Raw genomic sequence first — 10,500 nt, 5'->3', positions numbered from 1 at the left:
CGAGTCAGTGGCAACAGACCCGTGTGAGTGAGCCGACACAGACACAGACACAGACACACACACACACACACACACACACACACACACACACACACACACACACACACACAGACACACACACACACACACACACACACACACACACACACACACACACACACACACACACACACACACACACACACACACACACACACACAACAGACCCCCTGTTCAGGTAGGAGGCGGAACCCAAAAAAGAAAGAAAAAACCGACAACCCAAGGGAGGGATGAGGACGGCACGCCGCCACCACACAGGGATTTTAAGGAGAGGGGTGTGATGCGCTAGCCGTCGCCCACCCTTGGGCGTCCGCCTCTTCCTATCTCTCTTCGCAGTCTCTCGCAGATTCTCGCTGCGACCTTCATGCCACCTCGCGGTCGCCCCCTTCTCGTCGTTCTTTCCCTTGTCTCTTCTTCTTCTGTCGCGTCGCTCTCCTCTGCTTCGTTCTGCGGAACCCAGAGGTGGCATCCATGGTTTCCTCTTCATTTTTCAATTCAAGGCGCAAATGGCGCGCCGAATGTTGGTCCTACTGCCGGTGATAGCGGCGGCGGTGGCCACTCCCGAGGGCAGCCGCTCCCGCTCGCCCGCGACCCTGCCGGTGATAGCGGCGGCGGTGGCCACTCCCGAGGGCAGCCGCTCCCGCTCGCCCGCGACCAAGGCGGCGGTGGAGAGCACCCAGGCGGTGTACGACAGCGCTGCAAAAGACAAGGAGGCCACCGACACCGAGCTCCTCAGTGCGCTCTCGGATGCCATCGCTGCGGACCTCTCGGCTGCCAACTCGAAGGCGGCTGCGACCCTCTCGTCGGCGGCGGCTGACTGGACACCGGATGACCCATCTCCGTCGCCGCCGCCTTGGTACACGTCGTACCCCAAGGCTGATGCTGCCTTTGCCCCGCCCGCCGAGAAGGAGGAGGCTGTCGCGGGCGAGGGCGCCAAGGCGCGCGGCGGCTGGATGCCGTTCGCGCAGCAGGGCGCCGCCAACGGGCGGTGGCTTTGCCGCGCAAGGCACCGACACCGCCTGGCGCTTCTTCACGGACCCGAACTTCGACTTCCAAAAGGAGGGGCAGGCGTACCAGGCGTCGGGCGCGGCCACGGGCAACGCGTTCGGCGGCCTCTCGCAGGGCATGCTGCCGCAGCAGCAGCAGGCGGCGGCGGCGGCGTCGCCCGAGGCGGCGGCGGCACCGGCTGAGAAGATGGGCTGGCAGAGTTTCGCGCAGCAGGGCGCTTCGACCGGCGGTGGCTTCATGCAGCAGGGCGCCGGCACCGCCTCGGCCTTCATGACGGACCCGAACTTCGACTTCGCAAAGGAGGGCGACAAGTACAAGGCGTCGGGCGCCCAGACCCAGTCCGCGTTTGGCGCGCTCGGCCGGGAGAAGTCCGCCGAGGCGGCGCCTGCGGCCGAGGCTGCGCCGGCCGATGGCGCCAAGCCGCGCGGCGGCTGGATGCCGTTTGCGCAGCAGGGCGCCGCGACCGGCGCCGGCTTCGGCGCGCAAGGCATGGACACGGCGTTCCGCTTCTTCACGGACCCGAACTTCGACTTCCAGAAGGAGGGGCAGGCGTACCAGGCGTCGGGCGCGGCCACGGGCAACGCGTTCGGCGGCTTGTCGCAGGGCATGCTGCCGCAGCAGCAGGCGGCGGCCCCGGCGGCGGCGGCCCCCGAGGCGGCGGCGGCACCGGCTGAGAAGGTGGAGGCGGCTGCGGCGGCGGCTCCGGCAGCCGAGGGCGCCAAGTCTCGCGACATGTTTGGGCCTCTGGAGTGCTTTGGCAACAGCGACGAGTGCGCAAAGCGGGTGCAGAGCCACCCCGCGGACCTTGTCGGTGGCCACACGAACGCCGTCATCGGGGCCTCCGTCCTCGGCGCCGTCGTCGGCGGCGGGCCGATTGGCGCCGGCGCTGCGGGTGCGCCGCCGCGTCTCTTTCCTAGCAGCCCCGTCGCCCCTTGGTTCCCTCGCCCTTTGCAACCCCCCCCCCCCCCTCCTCCTCCCCTCCGCCTTTCCTCGCTTCTCCCCTCCCACTGCGCTCACTCCCCGCCGCCCCCCCGCAGGCCTGCTGACCAACACGGTGCTTCCGGGCGACGAGGACGCCGAGCCCGCGCACGAAGAGCACGCCCAGGGATACGGCAAGGGGCACGGCGGCTACCGCCCATACAACTACCGGTACGGCGGCGGCGCGCCCGCCAAGGGCTATGGCGGCTACCGCCAGCACAACTACGGCTATGGAGGCGACTTTGGCGGGTACCACTACGGCGGCGGCGGCGGCGGCGGCGGCGGCTACCGCAACCGCGACGTTCCCTCTCCGGCCGATGGCGCCAAGCCGCGCGGCGGCTGGATGCCGTTTGCGCAGCAGGGCGCCGCGACCGGCGCCGGCTTCGGCGCGCAAGGCATGGACACGGCGTTCCGCTTCTTCACGGACCCGAACTTCGACTTCCAGAAGGAGGGGCAGGCGTACCAGGCGTCGGGCGCGGCCACCGGCAACGCGTTCGGCGGCCTGTCGCAGGGCATGTTGCCGCAGCAGCAGGCGGCGGCGCCGGCGGCAGCGGCGCCCGAGGCGGCGGCGGCACCGGCTGAGAAGATGGGCTGGCAGAGTTTCGCGCAGCAGGGCGCTTCGACCGGCGGTGGCTTCATGCAGCAGGGCGCCGGCACCGCCTCGGCCTTCATGACGGACCCGAACTTCGACTTCGCAAAGGAGGGCGACAAGTACAAGGCGTCGGGCGCCCAGACCCAGTCCGCGTTTGGCGCGCTCGGCCGGGAGAAGTCCGCCGAGGCGGCGCCTGCGGCCGAGGCTGCGCCGGCCGATGGCGCCAAGCCGCGCGGCGGCTGGATGCCGTTTGCGCAGCAGGGCGCCGCGACCGGCGCCGGCTTCGGCGCGCAAGGCATGGACACGGCGTTCCGCTTCTTCACGGACCCGAACTTCGACTTCCAGAAGGAGGGGCAGGCGTACCAGGCGTCGGGCGCGGCCACGGGCAACGCGTTCGGCGGCCTCTCGCAGGGCATGCTGCCACAGCAGCAGGCGGCTGCGGCGGCGGCGGCGCCCGAGGCGGCGGCGGCACCGGCTGAGAAGATGGGCTGGCAGAGTTTCGCGCAGCAGGGCGCTTCGACCGGCGGTGGCTTCATGCAGCAGGGCGCCGGCACCGCCTCGGCCTTCATGACGGACCCGAACTTCGACTTCGCAAAGGAGGGCGACAAGTACAAGGCGTCGGGCGCCCAGACCCAGTCCGCGTTTGGCGCGCTCGGCCGGGAGAAGTCCGCCGAGGCTGCGCCTGCGGCCGAGGCTGCGCCGGCCGATGGCGCCAAGCCGCGCGGCGGCTGGATGCCGTTTGCGCAGCAGGGCGCCGCGACCGGCGCCGGCTTCGGCGCGCAAGGCATGGACACGGCGTTCCGCTTCTTCACGGACCCGAACTTCGACTTCCAGAAGGAGGGGCAGGCGTACCAGGCGTCGGGCGCGGCCACGGGCAACGCGTTCGGCGGCCTCTCGCAGGGCATGCTGCCGCAGCAGCAGGCGGCGGCGGCGGCGGCGGCGGCGCCCGAGGCGGCGGCGGCGGCACCGGCTGAGAAGTCTGCCGAGGCGCCGGCGACGGAGGGCGCCAAGCCGCGCGGCGGCTGGATGCCGTTTGCGCAGCAGGGCGCCGCGACCGGCGCCGGCTTCGGCGCGCAAGGCATGGACACGGCCTTCCGCTTCTTCACGGACCCGAACTTCGACTTCCAAAAGGAGGGCCAGGCGTACCAGGCGTCTGGCGCGGCCACGGGCAACGCGTTCGGCGGCTTGTCGCAGGGCATGCTGCCGCAGCAGCAGCAGGCGGCGGCGGCGGCGGCGGCGCCCGAGGCTGCGGCGGCGCCGACTGAGAAGGCGGGCTGGCAGAGTTTCGCGCAGCAGGGCGCTTCGACCGGCGGTGGCTTCATGCAGCAGGGCGCCGGCACCGCCTCGGCCTTCATGACGGACCCGAACTTCGACTTCGCAAAGGAGGGCGACAAGTACAAGGCGTCGGGCGCCCAGACCCAGTCCGCGTTTGGCGCGCTCGGCCGGGAGAAGTCCGCCGAGGCTGCGCCTGCGGCCGAGGCTGCGCCGGCCGATGGCGCCAAGCCGCGCGGCGGCTGGATGCCGTTTGCGCAGCAGGGCGCCGCGACCGGCGCCGGCTTCGGCGCGCAAGGCATGGACACGGCGTTCCGCTTCTTCACGGACCCGAACTTCGACTTCCAGAAGGAGGGGCAGGCGTACCAGGCGTCGGGCGCGGCCACCGGCAACGCGTTCGGCGGCCTCTCGCAGGGCATGCTGCCGCAGCAGCAGGCGGCGGCGGCGCCCGATGCAGCGACGGCGCCCGAGGCTTCGGCCATGCGCGCAGCTTCCCAGCCGGTTCGCAAGCACCTTGTTCTCGGCCCGTTTTCGATGGGCTTGGTCGTGCTCGCTGTGGCCGCGGCTGTCATTGGCGCTATCCGTGCTCGCGCGCGTGCGGTGTGGGTCAAGGGTTTGAAGTACGCGCGGCAGACCAACGCCGACGAGTTCGTCTAAATGCGACTACGCGCGTGCACGTTCGTCGTGGTTGATAGTAAGGGCGGTTCGATTGCTACCGCACGCCGTTCGCTGCTATGTCGATTTAGTTTGCGTCGAGACTTCTTGCGGCGCAACGACACGGATTGAGAGGTATTGGGGGCTTGGCGGCAGGCGCGCACTGCGCAGGCCGCAGCGGCCAGCGCGTCGCTCTCATCAGACGGCGCGCTGGGCGTGTGTGGGGGATTGGGTTGAGGAGATTGGGTTGAGGTGTGTGGTCGTGGCTCTTCGCTGGCGAGAAGTATATATATAATCTGGTTCAAAAGCAGTAAAGAGCCGTAGAGTAGCAGACCAGGCATCAGCCATCACACAACTCCCTTCCTAGAGAACGCTAACCTCTAAGCCGAACCAGCCCCCTCCCCCCCCCCCCCCCCCTCGCTGTCGCGACTCCGCTCTCTCGACTCTCGTGCCTCTGGCCTCTCTGCCGAGCATAAAGAGTGTCACAGCAAGAGGCAGCACGATCTGTCGTACCCGTGCACCGAGACGCGAGCCATCAGGGCCGCCTCTGGCACCACGCAACCCGGTGGCGGCGCGGGTGGCGATGGGGGCGGGGACGGCTGGCCCAGCGACGCGAAAAGTGCCCTCAGAGGGAGGGAGTCCGTGGTAAAATTCTCTTTATTTTGAGCTAAGAAGTGCAGTAGCCTCAGTACAAGCGCAACTGGCGCTGCAACAGGGCCACGCACCCGTCGCGCAGCGGCTCGCACCACGGCCTCTCGCTCCACCCGCGGGACACGCTGGGGAACAGAGTCAGAGCGAGCGGGAGACGGACAGCCTCACCGCGCGGATCCAGGGCACCTCTTCTGACGTTGACGCGATGCGGCCCGCTAAATTCTTTATTTTATCGAGTGTCGCCAGTGTCCGCCCTGGCGAGTAGAGGCACACGCACGCTCTCCCGAGGTCTCTCTGCCCAGAGCCCTGTCGAGTCCTCGAATGGGTACCCTGGGTGGGCAGGGCCTCTACTCGCCGTGTCCGCCTGTAGGATTCCTACGCCGCGCGCGGGCGGAGCTCCTCCAGGGTTCTGGTGTGTCTTGCGTATATGCTCTCACTGTGCGCCGCCGCGGCGTCCTCTACCGCTCTCGCACCCGATGTCTGGACCGCGTCGGCCGTGCCGACTGCATCGATGCTCTCCGCCGGCAGAAACGCCGGAGAGGTTTCTCTCTGGGGGAGCGTGCGCCCTCGTGCACGGCCCGTCGCGCTGTGGGAGCTCAAGCTCTTCTTCAAGGCCGAGGACGACATGCAGAGGCAGCTCGGGCTGCGCGGTCAGAAGGACCAGGACGACACCTTTGGTTTGATCGCCGGCATCGCCGTCTCTGGCGTCGTCACCTCCTCTGTCATCGAGGCGTCGAGCCTGCCGCCAGTGGCCAAGCTGCCCCTCGGCGCAATCTGCTCGCTCGCACCCTTTCTCGCCCTCGCCGCCGGCGTCGCTGTGCCGCAGGCCTCCTCCCTGCCTCTCTCTCCTCCCTTCGACCTCTCCTGTCGCCGTTCACTCCCGTTCACTCCTTCCCTCGCCGCCCCCAGGCCATGCAGGCGTCGGTGACCGCGCTGCGCCGCTTGGACCCCGCCTACCGCCGCCGACAAAACTTCCACGAGGCACCGCTCAACCCCGACCGCACCGGGCCTTGCACTGTAGTATGCCGTGGGGCTCCCGTCTCTGGACGCGGCGAGGGCTGCCTGACCCTTGCCCCAGCGCGTGGAGAAGAGAGGTTTCCGACTGCTCACAGGAGAGAAGGCGGGTCGCCTCGTGGTCGGCTGGTCGCAACCCTCAGGAACCCTCTCAGAACCCACCCGCAGGCGGGCCACTTCCTGGTCGGCCATTTGCTCGGGCTCGAGGTGGCCGAGTTTAACGCCGCGAGCGCCGACGGAGCGGGCGCGCAGGTCGCCTTTGCCGGCCCAGAGGCGCAGGCGCGCACGCACGACGTGGTCGACGGGCCGGCTGAGCTAGAAGCGGAACACGGGTCGTTGCATTCCAGCTGTGGCACTGGAGCGGTCGCGGACTAGTCGCGCCGTATTCAGCCTTGCTCGGCTGCACTCACTGTATTCGGATCCCTCGTACTCATGCGGTGCTTCCAACCCACGGCACGGCACTGTCTTCACGCCCTGATGGTGGCGTATTCAGTCGTTGGGCTGGCCGTGGTTGTCGCCTCCTTACTCACCACTCACAATGCGTAGGCTGGCCGTCCTGGCGATGGCAGGCGTCGCCGCAGAGGTGATCGCGTGCGGCAGCGCGGAGGGCGGGTACGCCGACGTGGCCCAGCTGAAGGGGATGCTTGCGACCGCCTCTCCGCCGGTGACCGAGGCGCGAGCCGTCGACGACCGCATTCGCTGGGCCACGCTGATGGCTCTGACGATGCTGCAAAACCACCGGCCGTGCCTCGAGGCGCTCGCCGAGCGGTTTGAGAGCGCGAGGGACGCGGGCGAGTGCATACGGCTGCTCGAGGCGACGGCGCGTGGGCCCCCCCCGAGGGGAGTTGAGTCGAGAGACTGAGAGGGCGGATAAGGGGGTGGCCCATTCGCCTCTTCTGCGTTCTCACACACATGCTACCCAACGCGGCCAAAGGATGATCAACCTCGAGAACCGCTCGCACATGCGACATGGAGTGTGTGCGAGGTTCTCCACTCTGTTGCCGTCCCAAACTGTCCCTCCCTTATCACCGTGCCAGGAAGGCGGGGAACAAAGAAAAAGCAAGAAAAGAATTTAAACAAGAGGTGCGAACTGGCGCGTGCTAGCACAATCACATGCACGAAGAAAAGAATTCTTAAGATACAAGCCTCTCTCACAGCACACTGGCACGACAAGGGCGCGGACTGGCGCGGACTGGCACACACACCGGCTCACAAGAAAAGAATTGCGTGTGCTTGGCGCGGTCGCAGTGGGGGCTCGAGTTCTTGAGAGAGAGCACGCATCTGCCTGGCCTCAAGAATGCCTTGCGCGGACCACGCCTCTTGCGACAGCTGCCTCGAGCCTGGTGACTCAAGCGAGGGGTGCTTTTGGTGCCACGCGAGCGGCACCTGCGAGATGGCGTCAATCGGCACCGAGCCGTTTGGCGAGTGCGAAGATCCGTCGTACGCGCGCGGGATGTGCGCGTGTGCGCACCACACGTCGTGCGGGAGCTGTGCCGTAGCGACGAACCCCGCCTGCGTCTGGATCGGGCCGGCCGAGCTTCGCGGCAGCGTCGAGTGAGCCGCTCGCACCCTTACAGCTGCACCCGCAGCGCAGAGGCTATCCCTCACGCCTCCTGCCTCGCCTCAGGTACACGAATAACTTCTTTTTCACCAGCTTCGCAACCCGCCAGTCGATGTCCTCCCTCTCTGTCCGCGCGGGCGGCTGCCACCCCGGCTGGGGCTTTGGAGCCTTTGGGCTCGTGCAGAATGCGACGCTCTTCAACGGCGGCATGGGCCACCTCTCGGTGCAGACCGAGCTGGTACCCGACGAGTACTTTTGGGCGCAGTGCTCCCTCCCCAACGAGGGCTCGGCGCTCCTCATGATGGGCGCCATCGCCGCCGCCGCCGCCGTGCTGTCTGCCCTCATGGGTGCCATCTTCCCGCAGCGCCCGAAGCGAGCGATTTCCGAGCTCCCGCTGATCTAGGCTTAGCCAGCCGCTCCCTCTTGCGAAAGGGCATACAAGCTCGCGGCAGTACTCCCGCACGAGAGACAGTCGTACGGCATGCAGAGAAGTGGGTACGTATGTTTAGAGCCGTAGATGGCACCTACTGTAGAACCCCGCAGCCGCACTGGGGCGCACACCGCACCGGCACAGGCGCACCGCACACCCTTGCTAGAAAGTTTCCAAAAGAAAGGAGACACGGGGAGAAATGGGGAAATCCGAACTCCCCCAGATGAGCGGCGGGCGGAAAGAGGCCAAACGAGCTGCTGACGAGCTGATCACTGATGTTGGTGATGAATGCAGAATGGCCGGGCCAAGAATCTAGCAAGAATGCGCTGAATGGCCGGCCGCCAAAAAGAGCTCAAAAATCGCGGATCGCGCCCAGCAGCGGAGCACAGGGACCTTTGGAGATAGCTTGCTATGTAGAAGGTTATCCTTCAACGTGAGGAAAAGAAAGAAAGAAAGAAAACGGACAACCCAAGGGAGGGATGGGAGGACGGCACGCCGCCACCACACAGGGATTTTAAGGAGAGGGGTGTGATGCGCTAGCCGTCGCCCACCCTAGGGAGTCTGCCTCTTCCTATCTCTCTTCGCAGTCTCTCGCAGATTCTCGCTGCGACCTTCATGCCACCTCGCGGTCGCCCCCTTCTCGTCGTTCTTTCCCTTGTCTCTTCTTCTTCTGTCGCGTCGCTCTCCTCTGCTTCGTTCTGCGGCGCCGCCGCCTCCTGCCGGTCCCTTGCTCTCGCGGCTTCTTGCGCCTTTCGGCGCAGCTCCGCCCTCCTCGCTGCATATCCTGGCCCCTCGAGTCTATCGAGCTCTCCTCGAGCAAGGACGAGTCTTCTGACGCCCACTGCTATCATTTGCCACCCAGTCATATTATTGCTCAGGTCCACTCTCTCTTCGAACACGTGTGCCCTCACTGATGATGCCGGCGCTGTGGTCCCCTTCGGGTGCATCGTGACGGCTGACAACGGGATTTCCACTGGTTCGTCCTCCTCGGAGTCGTCTTCCCCCTCTTCCTCCCGCTCGGCTCTACGTTCGGGTCTCCGAGGGTAAGTTCCGTGTACCGGGTTTCCCCTTAACTGCAGAATGAGCTAGATCTAACTCACACACACTTATCGAATTCTTTTTTGTTAGTCCGTGCATTTGCTCTCCGCCGCCTTTTTTGCAGCATTATTTTGCTCTCCGTGTGAAGGTCTCAATGTCCCACCCCCCTGCGCGAGGGCCTTCTAGGCCCGCGGGTAGTCTCACCCCATCCCCAGGGCCTCCAGGGCTCGCACCTCAACCTCTCACAGACCAGCGCAGGGCGCCAACGGAGGTATTTTCTTCTCAATAACAAGGCTGTGAACGGCGACTGGGGAATCATCATGAGATCGACCCTCGTGGGATTCGCGCTCGGCGTCAGCAGCTCCGACGCTGCTGTCGGCGTGCCTCCCGCCCTCCTCGCCTGGCGTCGCCATGGCCGCCCGCATCGCTGGAGAGCAGCCGGCGGCATGGAGCCCGCACACATGCGCGTGTTCGTGGTCGGGCTCGAGAGCAGCGGCACTCGCTGGCTCGCCTCGGAGATTGCGCGATGCATCTTTGCATTCTCGCATCACTGGAACGGAGCAAAGCCGCCGTGCATCTCTCGCCGCGACGTCTCGGTCTCTCACATCTCGCTCCCGGCGCACGACGTATGCAGAAGGCGGATGCCGCCGGTCGTGTCGCTGAACGGATCAAGCGACCTGTGCGGCGTCAAGCGAACACCCAAGTGCCGTGGGGCTGGGCCTTGGGGCTGCGGCCGACATTTCCTCAATGTGTCGGGCCTCCTTGACATCGAGCGCAGTCGATTGGTCGTCGTCAGGCGACACTTTGGCGTGACTCGGTTTTCCAAAGAGTTCATGCGCGGCGGCTTCCCCGTCGTCCACTGCAAGCACGATGATATCGCTCGGGCCGAGATGGAGACTGGCCTTGCTCTGATCAATCAGGCGCTGCAACGAGACAGCAGCCGTGTGATGGTGGTCGACTACGACTTTATGGATGACGGCTGGCAGTGGCCCAGGCTGGCGATGTTCTTACGAGGCGCACCTGCCGTCTGCGATCCCACAGTTGACATCGACGCGATCCGACGAGTAGCAGGCGCCAACTTCTCCGATCGCTCAGGCGAGATCACGCGGCTGGCAGCCATGGGCCTCAAAGGGTGAGACTTTAGCAGCTTGCGCCGACAATGCGTGCCCGTGGACACGGCCTGTGAACGACGCCCGGCGGCTTCAACGTGCACCTCTCTCGCGTGCACGGGGTTAACGATGTCGCGCGCGTGACACGCCCGCC

The 10,500-nt window shown here is 66.5% G+C and overlaps 3 protein-coding genes across 3 annotated transcripts; all 3 read left to right on the top strand.

The window, feature by feature from the left end:
- The first annotated feature begins 1,107 nt into the window (after nucleotides 1-1,107).
- EMIHUDRAFT_446770 (hypothetical protein) lies at nucleotides 1,108-4,862 on the top strand. Its single transcript, XM_005792849.1, has 3 exons — nucleotides 1,108-1,939; nucleotides 2,085-3,929; nucleotides 4,188-4,862. Exons 1-3 carry the CDS (start codon nucleotides 1,165-1,167, stop codon nucleotides 4,544-4,546), a joined length of 2,979 nt encoding a protein of 992 aa, XP_005792906.1. The 5' UTR covers nucleotides 1,108-1,164; the 3' UTR covers nucleotides 4,547-4,862.
- A 759-nt stretch (nucleotides 4,863-5,621) lies between these two features.
- On the top strand, nucleotides 5,622-7,070 carry EMIHUDRAFT_251116 (hypothetical protein; the record flags this gene model as incomplete). The annotated part of the gene is made up of 4 exons (XM_005792848.1): nucleotides 5,622-6,011; nucleotides 6,104-6,214; nucleotides 6,377-6,540; nucleotides 6,755-7,070. 4 exons carry the CDS (start codon nucleotides 5,622-5,624, stop codon nucleotides 7,068-7,070), a joined length of 981 nt encoding a protein of 326 aa, XP_005792905.1.
- Nucleotides 7,071-7,505: 435 nt separating this feature from the next.
- On the top strand, nucleotides 7,506-8,172 carry EMIHUDRAFT_251115 (hypothetical protein; the record flags this gene model as incomplete). The annotated part of the gene is made up of 2 exons (XM_005792847.1): nucleotides 7,506-7,762; nucleotides 7,836-8,172. 2 exons carry the CDS (start codon nucleotides 7,506-7,508, stop codon nucleotides 8,170-8,172), a joined length of 594 nt encoding a protein of 197 aa, XP_005792904.1.
- Between the last annotated feature and the right edge of the window lie 2,328 nt (nucleotides 8,173-10,500).

This window comes from Emiliania huxleyi (genome assembly GCF_000372725.1).
Source record: "Emiliania huxleyi CCMP1516 unplaced genomic scaffold EMIHUscaffold_1041, whole genome shotgun sequence".
NCBI lineage: Eukaryota > Haptophyta > Isochrysidales > Noelaerhabdaceae > Emiliania > Emiliania huxleyi.
Note: the sequence above shows the minus strand (reverse complement) of the source record. Positions and strands in the feature narration are given on the sequence as shown.

Excerpts from the sequence above, each read along its gene's own strand:
- EMIHUDRAFT_446770 (XM_005792849.1), top strand. The coding sequence starts at position 1,165 with ATGCTGCCGCAGCAGCAGCAGGCGGCGGCGGCGGCGTCGCCCGAGGCG. Across the intron at positions 1,940-2,084 it reads GATTGGCGCCGGCGCTGCGG|GCCTGCTGACCAACACGGTG; the intron begins GTGCGCCGCCGC and ends GCCCCCCCGCAG. Across the intron at positions 3,930-4,187 it reads GCAGGGCGCTTCGACCGGCG|GCATGGACACGGCGTTCCGC; the intron begins GTGGCTTCATGC and ends TCGGCGCGCAAG.